Genomic DNA, 16,568 nt, shown 5'->3' on the forward strand with positions numbered 1-16,568 from the left:
GTTCTCAACAGCTAGTCGCCATAAGTTTGGCTGCTCTGCTTTTTTAATATATTGAAATTTCTCCCCCCCACCAGACTGCAAATTATTCCACATCTAAATCCTGATCCCAGCCATGCATCATCAGAGTGTCATCATTTAAAGCCATCATTTAGATCAATTCTATTTGAACAGCCCCTGAGCGCAGCTCTACCGCTCCACTCTCCATAACAAGGATCTCACAAAGTGCTCTGCCTCTTCTACAAAGCAATTTATCATATTTTCTGCCTAATGACTCTCCTTCTGTAATTCACCCAGCTAATTAAGCGTGATGGAAAGGTTCCTGCTGAATTTATCAGAATGTTTCCCCCCCTCTGACACTGCAAGGGTTAAATGTGAGCACAATCATTAGGGGCATAAAGCAATAAACTGCTTGCTGACCTCTGACATCTCTTCTCCCTGATGTGTAATTGGCATCTATAATTCGGCAGGTGCTGAAACCCTCTTTATTTGCCACAGAAGGTCCGTGTTATTGAGCCAGCCTTCATTCTTTCTTTGTTTAAACCCTTTCTATTCCCTGCTGACCCTTGTTGGACACTTGAGAAATAAAATCCACCAGGCCAGAGGTCAGACGTTAATCTCAAGAGTCTATCTTAGGGTAAAACTCACACTGATCATCAGCTTGTCATATTGATTTGATACCCTAAGGGGGATTACACAGCAGATAAATGCAGACAATAATTGTATTGTGTATATTTTACACTGAGCGCTTGTTCTTTGAATGATATGCAGAACAAGTGGCAGTACCCTGTCTATTAACTAGTTTTTATATTACATAGCACTTGTTTAGAGATCGCATATGTATTGTACCCTGAGCGGGAGTATTACCCTGAGCATGGAGTGTATGTCATAAATTGATGTATATCTAGATTGTAAGCTCTACGGGGCAGGGACCTCCATCCTCTTGACTCTGAACTTATTGCAACTGTACCTTGTATTTATTGTTATACTTTGTATTTATCTATTTATCTTAGTACAGCGCTGCGTACATAAGTAGCACTATATAAATAAAGATATACTGTACATACATACATTGATATTGGAATAAGGACAGTGTCATAAAAACAATGTGCTGGACCCTCTGGAGGGGGCAGCATGCACAGCAGCCACTTAGGGAAATTATGGAAAGGTCCCTTATCTGGAAAACCCCAGGTCCTGAGCATTCTGGATAACAGGTCCCATGCCTGTACTCCGCTGCACATGCTTAAGCCTCTGAATAAGGTAAGATGGCAGAGCTGTCAAATTAACAAAAGCCTAATATTGTGAAGAAGGCATTTTTGTATATTAGTAGTCATTTAGGTTGTAAACGATGAATTTAGATGGTTGTTGTAGAATCTCAGATATCTGCCAGTACATCCCACGACTATTTAAAGTTCATTATGCTGGAACAAAAATTGAGTTAAAGTGGTCCCTGTATTATAATAACCCCTGTGTGCCTTAAGTTTAGCTGCTTTGCTCCTGTGGGAGCTCTATAGGGAGGTGGGGAAGCTAAATATGAGAAAATGCATGGGAAAGTGAAGGGGGCATTGAAGGAAGGAAATGAGAGAGGTGGTAAAGGTGGATATGGATTGAGAAGGTGGAGAAGGGCTCACAAATCTGGAGGAGGGGAAAACATAGGATAAGAGACCCCAGGTTGCTGGAACAATATATAAACAGCAGAAGGTAGAAAAGCAACAGGATAATAAATCAGAAATCAATACAACAGGTGAACATGAACAAAAAGATATAGTGTAGATAGGGAGGGGTAAGTTGGAAGAAAGAAAAGATCATGTGTGACTGATACAGCTTATAGAATAAGATTGAAAAAAGAAAATAATTACAAAATAATTATCTGCTTAAAATGGACCCTATGGGAGATTTATAGTAAAGATATTTTTTTCCTCTGGTGGAGAAATTTCCAGTCTGCCCCTTCATGTTCTGTGAGCAGTGACAGAAACTGCATCCACCTGTCAATGCTCAGAGATGGCAGATTTCACCCTAAAAACAGGCAAAATTTGCCCCAGGGCAAATTAACACTATTGGATAAAACACCCCATGTGATTAGCCTTACAAATGGAGCCTTTCTGTGTAGCTGGTACTAACAGAATACATTAGCATCTCCTACAATCAGAAAACTGTCTCTTACTTAGAGTGAACCTGTCACCTGGACATAAAAAACTGTCCTGTTCAAATTAAACATAAAATCCAAATTCCTTTTTTTATTAACACATCCATACCTATTATAAAGGCATTTAGAAATCCCAGCTGTCAATCATATATTGCCTGCCCCGCCTCTATGCTTTAGGTATAGAGACGGGGCAACAATTACTTTCACTTTCTATTCAGCACTATCTAGCTGTCACTGCCCTCCTCACTTCACCCCTCCCCCCTCACTGTCTTATTTTGTTGCAATAGCTCCTGCCTGCTTGCTGTAGTTATGTCATTCCACGACAACAAGATTTAAATAATGTATGTAGTGTAAGTGAAGTTTATTTTACTTGAATAACATGATAGAAAAAAATTTGGAAGTATTTCTTAGGGTGACAGGTACCCTTTTAAAGGGGTTGTTCACTTTTAAATGAAGTAGTATGATGTAGACATTGCTATTTTGAGATAGTTTGTTAAATTTGTTGCTATGTTTTTTCAGTTATTTAGCTTTTTGTTTAGCAGCTCTCCAGATTGGTATTGTAGCAGCTATCTTGTTGCTAGTGTAATTTTTACCCTAGCAACCAGGTAGTGGTTTGAATGACAGATGGCAATATGATTAGAAGAGGGCCTCAAGCTGGCCATACACGCACCGATAATATCGTACAAAACCTCGTTTCGTATGATATTCGGTGCGTGTATGGCAAGTCGGCGAGTCGACCGATATCGCAGGAAGCTGCTGATATCGGCCGACTCGCCGATCGGGCCAGTTAAAAGATTTTGATCGGGCGCCATAGAAAGCGTCTGACAAAAATCTACCTCCTTATCTGCCGTTTCAGCCCTGAAATGGTTTGTGGCTGATTGTACGATCTTTCGTGCGACCATCGCAAATCGCCATGTGTGTGGCCACCTTCATGCATAGGAAGATAAGTAATAAAACCAACCAACAAAATTGTAGCCTCACAGAGCAACAGTTTTTGGCTGCAGTGATCCTCATTTTAAAGCTGGAAAGAGTCAGAAGACAAATGTAAAAACTTGAAAAAGTGAACACCAGTTGCAAAGTTTCTAGACTGGGACGCCGGGACAATGCCCGGTGGGCCCCGGCCTACGTGGGCCCCAGCAGCCCAGACCCGACCCTATTGCCGCTTCCTCTGGCCTCCAATGTCTTCACCTGACGCGATTCACATACGCGTGTTCAGGGAAAGGTTGTTGGACAGGGTTAGGGGTGTGCAGCGGAGGGGGCTCCTGCGGTGGATGCTGCCGAAGGAGGCACCTTGGGGGGTGCGGGGCCCTGCACCCCTAATTCGACTCTGTTGCTACAAATAGGTTATTCTAAAACATACTAAAAGTTAACCTAAAGGTGAAACATCCCTTTAAGCTGCCCATACATTGAAAGATCCACTCATTTGGTGAGATCACTAAATGAGTAGATGTTTCCTTAATATGCTCACCTTGAAGTGGGTGATATTGAGTTGATCCAATCATTCAACTATTGGATTCACAGTGACAGAGATAAAGGCCATAGGGGTGAGGACCACACCAATGATCCAAGATGGTCATTGCCCCAATGAGATTTTGGTTGGTAGCCCCATACACAGGCAGATAAGCTGCTCCTACTCAGACTGAAGGAGCTGCTATAACTTGCCTTTGTATGGCCACCTTTACATATACATGCCCCAGAGGACACAAAACACGTAAAAGGGAGCAGCAATGCAAAAAATTAATTTCTTAAACCAAATATTCATGCCCATATTCAGCACTATGACAAACCAAAACTTGTTAACATTGTACGTTTTATTAAATTAAGATTTTTGTTTGTTTTGTTTCTGTTTTTTTTTTCCTTTTTTCATCTGTAAAGCACCTTATGGAACAGAAGACCATTAATTTAAAAAAAAAAAAAAAAATAAAATAAAATAAAGAAATGGATCTCTCTCTCCAGAAAACATGCAGTCCTTCCTGTGTTGCAATGATTTTCACCAATCATTGGCTTCTTGTAGGATATAGTGGCTAAAAACTAACCTTCTGGTCTATGGAGAAAATCAAATAAACAAAAAAAAAAAATATAGGAAGAAAAAAATAAAATAGATTAAACATCAAAATTTACAATAACTTCTCACAGTTCAAATTTTGTTAATTCCACATCACGGTGACATTCATGCAGAGGAGACAAGGAAGTGGCTTGGGATCTGGATTATTCTAGTGAGGGGGGGGATCTAGTTTTTACACAATTCTATACAAATACTGTAGGTTTCTTTTTTTACAGTTTTAATACAATAGTGGGTTTTGCTTTTGAAAAGAAACTAAAGTTCATATCTCTTCCTCATGCTTTTTCCTTTATACTCTTGGTGGCTCCAGCAAGTATCGGCGTGGCTGCTTCTGTTGCTTGCGTACATTTGCTCACCGGCGTGAATTCTGGGAAGGACAAATGTGCTGATATGGCTGTTAATAGCCTCTGAGGGTCCATTTTGGGGTTTTTTTTTGTATTGTTGTTGTTGACGGTTGGGGTGGGGAAAATAAAGGGAATTCTCATGAGGCAAAGTAGGAACTCTGCATTGAGTACAGTCGGTCAATGGGATTCCCCACCCTGGCTTGCATTGAGGTGACCTCTGAAGATGCCAAAAAGCAATCACTGAGGCTTGTTAACGAGGTATCACTGTCAATGTCGTGGAATATGGTGTCGTTGCCTGTAATGGAAACATAGCATTATTATTAATTGCCAACTAACCAATTCATTATTGACAGCCTTCTAAAATAAGAACATTTAATGCATAAAACCTGTTTAGAGACAGATGGCACATAATCTTTGTGCCCAGGATGTACCACCTGGCTCTAAATCGAGGCCAAACGCATAACACATAGGGGGAGATTTACTAATCCACAAATCCGAATCCCGAAAGGGAAAAAATCGGATTTTTTTGTATTTGTCGCAACTTTTTTGACGCTGCCGCGACTTTATCGTATTTTGTGCGACTATTTCGTCGCCGCAATTTTTTCGTATTGAGCGATTGTAAATGGCGGAAAAACCAATACGATTTTTCCGCGACGGCGACGAAAAAGTTGCAGAAAATATATGAAAAAGTTGCAACGGCAACGAAAAAGTCACGGAACATACGAAAAAGTTGTGGCAACGACAAAAAAGTTGCAAAAATACCAATCATTATGAAAAGAACGCCTTCGGACCGTTCGTGGATTACTAAATCTGCCCCATAGAGTTTTAGGGCTCTGGCACACAGGGAGATTAGTCGCCCGCGGCAAAACTCCCTGTTCGCGGGCGACTAATCTCCCCGAGTTGCCTTCCCCTGCCATGCCACCAGCGAACATGTAAGTTGCTGGTGGGATGGCAGACGCGGCGGGGCGATTTGCGCGAAATCGCGCCGCCGCGTCTGCCATCCCGCCGGCGACTTACATGTTCGCCGGTGGGATGGCAGGGGGAAGGCAACTCGGAGAGATTAGTCGCCCGCGAACAGGGAGTTTTCCCGCGGGCGACTAATCTCCCCGTGTGCCAGAGCCCTTAATGGACACTAGTTTCTGGTATTGTTTTCAATGGAAGTTCTTTGATATAGATAAGCGATATGGCAGTTGTCTTTGACAGACTGTACAAAAGCTTAAGGCCCTACCACAACTGTGATTAAACACGCTGTTCTACCAGTCCTGTTATAGTATATATCATTAGTAGCCCACATATGGCACTTATATTTGCACAAATAGCCAGGCTAATAGCAGGCATAGGTGGCACTAGGTATACAATTCATTCTGATGCCGATTCTGCACACTCAGTGCTTGGATGCCAGAATTCTGAATGACCACATATAGGACCATTAAGGCATATTGAAGCAAATGGATCATGAAGAACAACATGCAGCCAGGATAGCCAATCACTGATTTTTACAGATCTGAGGGCCAGTTGGCTTGAAAATATATCCAAAGACTGGGGATTTTGAAAAGGTGGTCTGAGAAAATTGCTAGAATATCTCTCATTCATTTTCGGCAGCTATTTTATCTCAGCACCTCCGAGTCAGGTGGTAAGGATTACAGCCTGGAATCTTACAAATGTATCAGTAAATGTAACAACATGCATATTGGTATATGTATTAATGTAGCTGCCAATGATTTGGTGAGTAATACATTGGAAGATACCATGTCAGCGTGTTTCAGGTTACATAATAATACCGTATCATATGACAGGCTTAAACAAGAACATGCAACAAACCCCATACATTTGTACTGCTTCTCAAGTGGGTAACTTATAAGTTATGTAAGTAATTTATGCATTCCGTAGGGAGAATACCTAGGATCAATTAATGAGCAGTTTACAGTGAGACAGTCTGAGACAGTCCAATGTCTTCCAGGGAAATGTCTTTCTATTTAACCAGAGGACATTTTTTCTTATGCATCAGCTTTTGCTTCTGAATTAGGCTGTAAACTCCCAACGTAGGACTTCATCAGTGGTATCACTTAAATTGCTCTTGGTTTCTATCCACCCAGACGCTTCAACCACCATGTTTATGTTGCCTTTTACATTAATGGCCAAAAAATACATATATTTTGAAACCTGTTACTGCCATCTAATTCTAAATGAGCAGATATTTTTCAGAAAACAATAACATTTATCAATTTCAGCATATGATATGTTGTCTTTGTACTATTTGCAATTTCAAATAGGGTTTAAATCATTTGAAAACCATCCCATTCCCTTCAAATATTTACACATTGCACGGTGTCCCAACATTTTTCGTATTGGTAGTAATAAGGTCAAACTGTATCCAAGGCTAGCCACTCATAGCAACCTATCAGATGTTTGCTTTTATTAATTAAATTGTGCTTCGTTGGTAAATGCTAACTGCTGATTGGATGCTATGGGTTTTTAAACCTCAGAGGACTACGCACTGTCCTTGTTACTTCAGAATGTAATATATATTATACCTGAAAGAATGAACAAAAGAAGCTCATTCTTAATTGTCCATCATCCCTTTTGCACAGTGAGGGTGAGTTGGACTAAATTCTATTGGCTTCTTTCTTAAGCTAATGACAGATAGGGCTGATTCAGAATGAGCACCTATGCTGACATCAGCATTTCCCTGTGCCCGCACCTTTGTCCAGAGCCATTGCATTGGCCTGGGTGCAGGCAGAAGGAGTGGATTTCAGCACCAAAATGTGCAACTATGCACAATGGCTCTGAGTGCAGGCACAGGGAAAGGAAGATGCCAGTGTAAAGGCAAATAAACGCAGGCCAAGAATCAGCCCTGTGTGGCATTAGCCTTTGTGATTCTGCAGGTTCCAAAGTTAAAGCTATAGCATAATAAATTTGACCCTCACGCCCTAAATATCTATGAAACAAATGTGCCTTATTGGTGTTCTTAAGAATTAGCTCCAGGCTGCCCATTCCAGCAAGTAGGGATGTAAATATAATGTAGCAAAAATGTTTAGTTTTGAGTGGGATACGATAGTGTCGCTTTAATTGGCACTGTGCCATATGCTTGGCGGTAATCACTGTACAGAGCGCACGCAGCTTACCATAAGGATTCATGTGGTCACCTGGCATTTGTGGAGGTGTGAGTCCTTGCTGGAAGGGGTCTGTGCTGTAGCTGTTCTGATCCATCGTGACGATCTGTTGCTGAGGAGGTGCCAGTGGGGCATATGAGGTCATCATCCCCTCCATGCGGCTGGACATGACCTCTGACGGGTGACAAGGAGCCACATTAATTCACTCACCCTGCGACATTAGTCATCTACATATCAGTTGTTTGCCATCTTTTATATCTATATTTTATGACATCTCTCTTCTTGGCTACTTCATAGGCTCTAAGCTTCTTTATGTTAGAGTGACTATCATTGTTAACACTCAACTTAAGGAAAATATTTTCACCCAAAGGGAAACTATAACCATATAATTTTTGTTTTCTTATGCCCCACAGGCCCAGACTAGCAGTCTGTAGGTCCTGGCAAATGCCAGAGGGGCTGCTGTAAGATTCCATAGACAGCCACTATTTAGTGAGCTAGTGGGGGGCTTGTATAAATGAAAATATTAGGCATCAGTCTTGTCATATAAAAAAAGAATTTCAGACCACTGACTCTTTAATCATATTTACATGGCAAGAGAAAGTAGATAGGACTGTGTGAACACGGAAATATACAAGCAGAAAAGTGTCTATAAATTGAAATGTTTCAACATTTCCCTTTCTAAATCATATTAACTTTTTTTTATGATAGCATCCCTTTCATTTGTTAATTGCAGAACAGAGTAAAGGAAAGGAAAAAAGTCAAACAGCAAATTACAGGTATATTTTCAGTTATATTATATATATAGGATTTTTTTCAATAAAAAACACTTTTTTCTTTTGTATCAAGTCCCTGTGAGTGCGGCACTCTTTCTATTATATATATAAAGGTTTAGATAATATTATAAAAGCAAACATCTGATTATTTGCTATGGACTATCACACTGAGGCAAACATTGCCTGTGGAAGCCTAATGTCAGATGGGGCTGATTCTTGCCCTGTGGATAAACACAGGCTAAGAATTAGCCCCTATGTTGGCATCAGCCTTTCCCTGTACTTGCTCTAATTCTTATGATGGTGACAAAAACACAAAGAGTTTGTAAACAATTGGAATCGCCACAATTATAACACACAGTGGCAGGGCAGATGTGCTGCTACTGAGCCTATAGGATCATATTGGAAATGCCCTTCTAATGTGCAGTTTATAGCTGGCACAAAATGAGTGTCTGGCTGAGCCTGTACTTTGTTGCAATTGCACAGTATTAAAGCGACACTATCTCTGCCATTTTTAAAGACTAGAGTGTCAGACAAGCTCCCATGATGTTATAACTGAAGTTCAGCGAATCTAAATCTGACTGCTCATTAATTACATAAAACCTGCAATGGGGTGAAGCAATGTGGCTTGCACGGCTGTATAATTTGTTGTGCTTTGTGACACTACCTTTAGCATAGTACTAAACTCTTGTATCGAGCAAAAGGTGTGTTTTTATCAGATGTTATAAATGGAGCAATAGAAGGATTTGAAAAAGAGATTTAGTGCATGCTAAGAATCTGGTTATAGAAGCAAGAGGGAGAAGTAGGCAGAATTATGTTTGGCTATAGTTAAGCATTAGTTACCTTGGCCAAGCCTTTGGGAATTCTGCTGTTCCTGCTGCTGTTGATGCCTTCGTGCTAATTTCTTCATCTGTAAAAATAACATCAAAAAGTCAAAAGAAAACATCTACATAAGAACATCCACTCATTATCTAGCATTGGTTTGGAGTATAATAACAGGCAGACTATTAGGAAGAATCACAACGATACATGGGGGAATTTTATAGCTTAGTAAAAAATACACTAGAAACTACCAGTATCCAATGAATAACAACACTTGGGAGCTAGCAGGCAGAATGATACACTTGAAACAATCAGTAATAATACACAAGGTAACAGTAATGATACAAAATAATACATATGAAGAAGCAGTATCCGAAGAGGGAAGTGTAGAATAGATACAATAATTATACCCAGAAGCGGACATTGTGGGAATAAGGATTAGTAGAATTGGGAACTGCAGTACTATAATCACCAGAATAATACAAGGGAAACTAAATTACTAAAAAAGGGTGGAAGGACACATGGGAAACTAAAAGTTCCAGAATGAGCAGAATGATACATGTGAGGCTAAGAGAAAAAAGGGGCAGAATTTCACTAGGGTAGCTAACAGTATAAGCAGGCCAATAGCAACAAGTATTAGGAACAGTTGTACATTTCTATACTAACACATATACATACCTTGGCTCTTTGGTTCTGGAACCACACCTGGACCACTCTGACACTAAGTCCTGTTTCAGCAGCTAATGTCTCTCTGACCTGCAAATATTAAATTGCAAATACATGTCAGATTTATTCAGTAGAGAAGAGACTAATATTTCAAACAGAATGACACTTTGGGGCAGATTTACTAATCCACGAACGGACCGAAAGCGTCCGAACGCGTTTTTTCATAATGATCAGTATTTTGCAACTTTTTCGTATGTCCCGAAATTTTTCCGTTGCCTTTGCAACTTTTTCGTATATTTTCTGTGGCTTTTTCGTCGCCGCCGCGGAAAAATCGGATTGGTTTTTCCGCTGTTTACTATCGCTCAATACGAACAAATTGCGACAGCGGCGAAAAAGCCGCGCAAAATACGATAAAGTCGCAATGGCAATGGCAATGGCCCATATATGCAAAGCCACATCCTGTTCTTTTCATGGCTCCACCCAGTTAACCCTGTCCCTTTTGGGTCTGCAACTTAGGACAGTTTAGTAAACATACTAAAATGTTTAAAACTGGACTCCCACTTACATATAAAAATAACACTGGAAGCTGGACCCACATACCTTCCTACATGGTTTAGACGACACCTCAAAAGATGCTTTAAACGCCCTTCTTTGTTGGGTTGTGAGGATTGTCCTAGGCCGCTTTGGTCTCCTTGGGTCTTTTCCATCATCGCTGCCCTTTCCCTGATTAACATGGCATTTCCCTGGCTTCACATCACCCTCTTCATCATCACTTTTTACTGGAACACATTAAAATACTCATTATTTAAACATAATGTACACATGCTTGCCTATTGTGCTTAGACTCTAATATTTAAACTTTTATATATGCTATATCAAATGGAAGCTATATCATGATAAAAATGTGCCCTAGCAATGTAATTTCTAGAAATCAATCAGACATTCCTCTTTTATAGGGTTGTTAACTTTTGATGTTATAGAATTGCCAGTTCTATGTATCTTTGCAATTGGTCTTTATTTTTAGATAATTTATAAGTTTATAAATTATTTTTCTTCTTCTGCCTCTTTCCAGCTTTTGAATGGGGACTCCAGACGCCAAAACCTATTCCTTTGTGAGATTACAATGTTATTGTTACTTGTTAATACTTAGCTTTCTATTCAGCCCCTCTCCTATTCATATTCCAATTTCTCATTTAAACCACTCCCTGGTTACTATAGTAATTTGGACCTTAGCAACCAGATAACTTCTAAAATTCCAAACTGGAGAGCTGCTGAACAAAAAGTGAGATAAATAAAAAACCACCAATAATAAAAAATGAAGACCAATTGCAAATTGTCTCAGAATTTCACTCTCTACATCAAACTGAATGTTACTCAAAGGTGAATGAACAAGCCCATTAAACAGATTTAAAATTCTCTGTTTGGTTTCTGGTAGTAGTGTATTGGTGACTAAATAAGACACCCTATCTTGTTACGCTGCATTCTAACATCTATTCCCTATACTGATGCATAAAGTAAGGAACCAAACTAGGTACCAGAATCGGAGTCATCCGGACTTCCAGAGCTCAGCAGATCTTTCTCCTTCTCGTAGTCACTTTTGCACAGCAATTGTCCTTCCTTGAGTACAAACTCGTCCCCCTTCCTGAGCTGTCGCTCGCATACACAGCAGCAGAAGCAGCTTAGATGGTATACACATTCCAGGGCACGCATCACAAACTCCGTAGGAGCGATCTTCTCCATGCACCCACTGCATTTCGCAGCAAAAAGTCTGCAAGACAGAAAGGGGAGTTGTGGTTAAAGGGTGCATTCATTAAACAAGCATCATGAAATAATAGAGTTAATTTAATAATGCACTTCAGAAGGACTGTAAATGGATTATAAGACACAATTTTCTTGTACTATATGGGATAGGGTTTTTTTCCCTAGTGAGTGTCCCTTTAAGCAAGTCCCAGCATGCTACATACACAGGATTATTTGCTTAGGTGCCTCAGAGGTGCCATATGAGGCTACACCTTTATAGGATACTGCCCCGCACTTGACCATCTGTTTAGTAGACAACTCATTCTTTATCCATACAGATTCCATGTAGCGTTAAATGTGGCCCTTCTCCTTTCCTTAGCACTCTCGCTCCTCTGTTTACCCTTTCAATATATCTCCACTCTGTGTCTCCTGCTCTTAATTTCCTTCTGTTTATCTGCAAACACGTTTAATTGTTTTAGTACAACATTTATTATGAGCGGAGAGATAGTGGCTGCGCGGTGCCAAGGCTGCTGAGCGAATTAAGTGTGCTTCAAGAGGCTTTCTAAATAGATTAAATCCCCATATATTGAACCAGTTTGTTTGGTGGAGAGGAAGGAAACCTACACACACAGACGTATAGGGTGCAGCTTAGCATCACAGGCTCACCAGTTGCGCAGATGAGACGCTTAACCACACACTATTTATATCTGTGTCTGACTCCATATTGCATTGCAGATGTATCTGACAATTTCCCGTATTGTTCTCTATTGCCTCTCATACCATTTCCTATTGCACTCTTCCATACACCAGTACACAGTAACTCCTTGCATGGCTTCTACCTCTGTACCAAATCTTACCCTTTTTCATTTGCCTCTTTATGATTTATTAACCTCTTCCACACATCCCTTGGCAAATTCATAAAATTCCTATTGTTCTATAAAACCTGTCTCTGTAATTTGGAGGGTCCCAAACTGTGGAGCTGCTCCCCCTTGAGAAAAAAAAAACACTGGTGACGGGCCTTAGTGTGAGGGTAAGATTTAAAAAGCACACAGTTTGCTCTTCATGACACCCCAATATAGCAGAGTGACCAATACAATAATCTAAACAGACACCTCACAGTACTCTATACAACCTATCCCTAAAATGCCTCCTACAGCCTTCTGCTTATAATTCCTTCTATTGCTCCATATAACGTTCTCCCTACAGTTTCTCCTAATGCTATCCTTTCCTTCTATAATTATTTCTATTGCTCTTTGTGTGAATATTACCCCCCATTGCTCCATAAACCCTCCTACAACTCCTCCTATTGCCTTAAATAGCCCCATAACTCCTGCTGCTTCTACCTCGTAATAATCCCCTTCCTATATTGCCCATGTCACTGTATAGCCCCTCTCTATAATGTTCTTTTGCTCTACATAATTCCACCCTTTTTTCTATATTTTACTATCCCTCCCTATAATTTGTTATAATGATCCCCTACAGTGTTGTACTATTTTTTGGTGCAGGATTACTTGCTAACATAGGTGCAAGCGTTACACTTCATGACTGCGGCCCACTATATTATGCTTGCTGCAATAAATCAGTTAATTGCTTAACAGTGGCTGCGGGTTGCCAGTCCAGAGCACCTTTGGACTATGCTAGTAAAGTACTGGAAGTAAGGGCATATGTATACGGTGCTCATAGTACATAGAACTGCACAGTAAACACAATAAAAACCACATCTATAAGCCTTTATAATAATGTATTCATATACCCACCCCAAATTACTCATATAAGCCATTTGTTCAGCACTAAAGAATTCCATTCTGTTTATAGAATTGCGCATAATATTGATCCACCTCATGTACACTAAAATCCCTGTTTAACTCTACACTGCAATTTGTACATAACGGGTGTACGTTAATAAATGTGAGCGGTCAGAAGCCCTTGTTAACACTTATAATAAAAAGAACTAGTTAAAGTTGTGTGTTTTCCCTGTCTAATAAACACTTCTGAAGCCATAAAGAATGCAAGTCTTCTCCCTAATAAAACACATCCTGTGGATCCTCCTTTATGACCGATATCTATCACGACGGCTCGGAAATTTATGAGATCCCCCTCTCGTTATTGCACCGAGCCTTCGAATTAAAACGATTTTTCATTTTCAAAAGTCTTGTGTGCCGTTGTTCCTAACAGCCCGCTCCTCCCCACCCTTTGCTTCTCGCTGCGGCACAATGACACCCTAAAGACTTCACGTGTAATATTCTCAGAATAGGCATGCACCAGCTGTTATAGAAGGGACCAGCTTTGAGGGCAATTACGCCACTGTTTAGCAATTACAAAACTTTGATAAACTCTTACTTTAAACCAAGGGATAGAAGAGTCGTTAGAATGGCAATGAGGCACCTAAAATGCTCTGTGGTGCACTTCTCTTCATTTAACCTAACCATTAAGTATAAGATGCAAGTGAGAAATGGATCCAGATCTGGCAGCTGAATGAAATATGGTGCAAAGCTTTATATTTAATCAAAGTATAAATATAAAGCAGAGTATTTATTTGTATACATGGGTGCTGATTGCTGACACTTTTTGTTTCATAGCTGCACTTTGTGTTTATGGCCACTAGGTGTGCTGTTACTTTGGTGTCTATGGAAAATACACTTGCAGAGGCAAATTACATATATTAAAAGGTGGCAGATGCAGCATTATGCCCTGATGACGACTTTAGGTGGAATAAATATTAGTTTGAAGTTTATTATGGGGGATTCCTTGATTTCGCCAAATTCTCAACAAATGATCTTGCAAATACAGTACAGGTGGGACCTGTTATGCAGAATGCTTGGGACATGGGGTTTTCCCGAATAAGAGATCTTTCTGTAATTTTGATCAGTACACCTTAAATCTGCTAAAAATCATTAAAACATGAAACAACCTCAATAGGATTGTTTTGCCACCAGTAGGGATTAATGCAAGTTAGTTCCCATCAAGTACAAAGTGCAGTGTTTTATTATTACAGAGAAAAAGGAAATATTTTTGAAGATTTTAATTATTTAATTAAAATGGAGTCTATGGGAGACATTTTTTTCTCTGTAATTTGGACCTTTCTGAATAAAAGATTTCTGGATAATGGATTCCATACCTGTACCAACCTGGTTGAAACCTAAATGTTTAATTGTGATGAAGATAAAAAAATGATTATAAAATTAAGCCACGTGACTTTAAAGGTTTTGACTGGATTCAGCTGATCACTAAGGATTCTGCCAAACTGGGAGTCCTGTATTCAGTGCATCCCTGCAAGCAAAGTATGGGACATTCTGTAATCATTAGGCCATTCCCTAGAACTCCATAGGCCACAGGAGGAATTGTGTCTCAAAAAGGATGTTAGACAGGAATCGGGATCCAAACTGATAAATATCAGAAAGTTCCAAGGCAGACTTTCACTTTCTCCTCACCAGGATCCTTGTACAATGCAATAAGGTGTAAAGGTGTAAAGTTACCTAATTACCTAGTTACCCAATTACATTTTTGGTTTTATAATTTTCATTACACTATACGGGTAAAAGCTAACTGCTAATCTGTTGAACTAGTACTGGACCAGGGCAAACTTTACCCATGGTGCTACATAATCGTTCTTCTTTATCCAGGCACAACAATGTCAATATACAGTAGCATCTGCTTGGCTCGAAGGCTTAACATTCATGTCCAGCCATGACTAGTACAGAAACATACCTCTCAGAATTTCTGGCTATGCCCCAATCACCTCAGGCCACCCAATATTACAGTAAGCAAGGGTCATGGCTCACCTGAACCCAAGGCCCCTTTCTAAAATCCCATTCACAATTTGAGGTCAGGTTGGATGTGACTATACTGTATACCAAAGCCTGGTCCTTCTGAGGGCATCAATATACGAGTGCTTTTGGATACAGGGTTGGGTTATATAGGTTCTAAATTTAAAACACAGAGAAAAATAACGTGACTAGTGTGCTGAGTAGTGTGGAGGCCAGGATCCCACCTCACACTGACTATGTGTATACAGGTGTTCCTGATCCTTATCCCAAACACAGATGCTGATAAAGCACCTTATCACATGTTTCTGTTTGCAGAGCACTTCTGCCTTTCACTCCCACTCTGTCTCTCCCGGCTCTTATCTTTCCCAATCAGAAATCCGCTAATAAAAGTCAGACAGGGTTAAAGTGTCCCACAGGGGAATCTCCTTTGGACCTGTTCAAAAGAACTATTTTTTTTTTATCCCCTGGTCCAATATACAAGTTGTGCACCATTCATCAGAAGAGACAGGACTGACACACTGGCAACCCTGTGGAAGTGCAAAAGCGTGTATGGAGGTAATTACTGTAATGAATCGCACCAAAATTAGCTCAGTGTCGTGTCCATTTTAGAGCACCTTGTGACTGTGTCAATAAATGACTCTTAATGTAAAAACTTATTGCTGATGACTTTATACACCCACATGTGATCATATGCGGCTAAAGATAGGGTTACGGCCAAAACTCTTGCATAGTCACACGCAATACAGTAACTACTAAAAGGTGCTCTGGACTAGTGTTCAGCAAAGCCCTTTTATGATCATGATTGTATTTATATAGAACCTCAAAAATAAGGGATACAGAATGAAACACTAAGATTACAGGGCCCTGCTCAGAAGACCTTATATGGTTCTATACTTTCCCTAGCATTCTTTTTACACCAATATGTGCCTGGTTCCCTCTATAATTACCTGCAGTAACTTTGACTGGTGCCATTCTGGGCTCAGTGCTTCTTTTTGGTGTGTACATTGGATCAGCTACAGTTTATATTGGCATCTCCTGCATCCTCCACCTCTTTATGCTATATCATGTATCATCTCGAAAATCTTACCATTGCCTTATCCTCATTCACCATCATCATAAAGTGAACACAAAATCATTTTTA

The 16,568-nt window shown here is 40.0% G+C and overlaps 1 protein-coding gene across 2 annotated transcripts in view; it reads right to left on the bottom strand.

Annotated features, from left to right (window-relative positions):
* Positions 1-3,936: 3,936 nt before the first annotated feature.
* lmx1b.1 (LIM homeobox transcription factor 1, beta, gene 1) overlaps positions 3,937-16,568 on the bottom strand; it is a 110,051-nt gene continuing 97,419 nt past the window's right edge. Inside the window, exons 3-8 of one of the 2 annotated variants that reach the window (XM_002937873.5) lie at positions 11,456-11,688; positions 10,521-10,699; positions 9,933-10,010; positions 9,276-9,342; positions 7,696-7,836; positions 3,937-4,844 (exon numbers count right to left, since the gene is read on the bottom strand). In XM_002937873.5, the coding sequence (XP_002937919.1) occupies positions 4,687-4,844; positions 7,696-7,836; positions 9,276-9,342; positions 9,933-10,010; positions 10,521-10,699; positions 11,456-11,688 (856 nt within the window). In that variant the 3' untranslated portion in view covers positions 3,937-4,686. Of the gene's footprint in view, positions 4,845-7,674; positions 7,837-9,275; positions 9,343-9,932; positions 10,011-10,520; positions 10,700-11,455; positions 11,689-16,568 lie in introns of both variants that reach the window. The other variant, XM_002937872.5, reaches the window with a different exon arrangement.

This window comes from Xenopus tropicalis, chromosome 8 (assembly GCF_000004195.4).
Source record: "Xenopus tropicalis strain Nigerian chromosome 8, UCB_Xtro_10.0, whole genome shotgun sequence".
NCBI lineage: Eukaryota > Metazoa > Chordata > Amphibia > Anura > Pipidae > Xenopus > Xenopus tropicalis.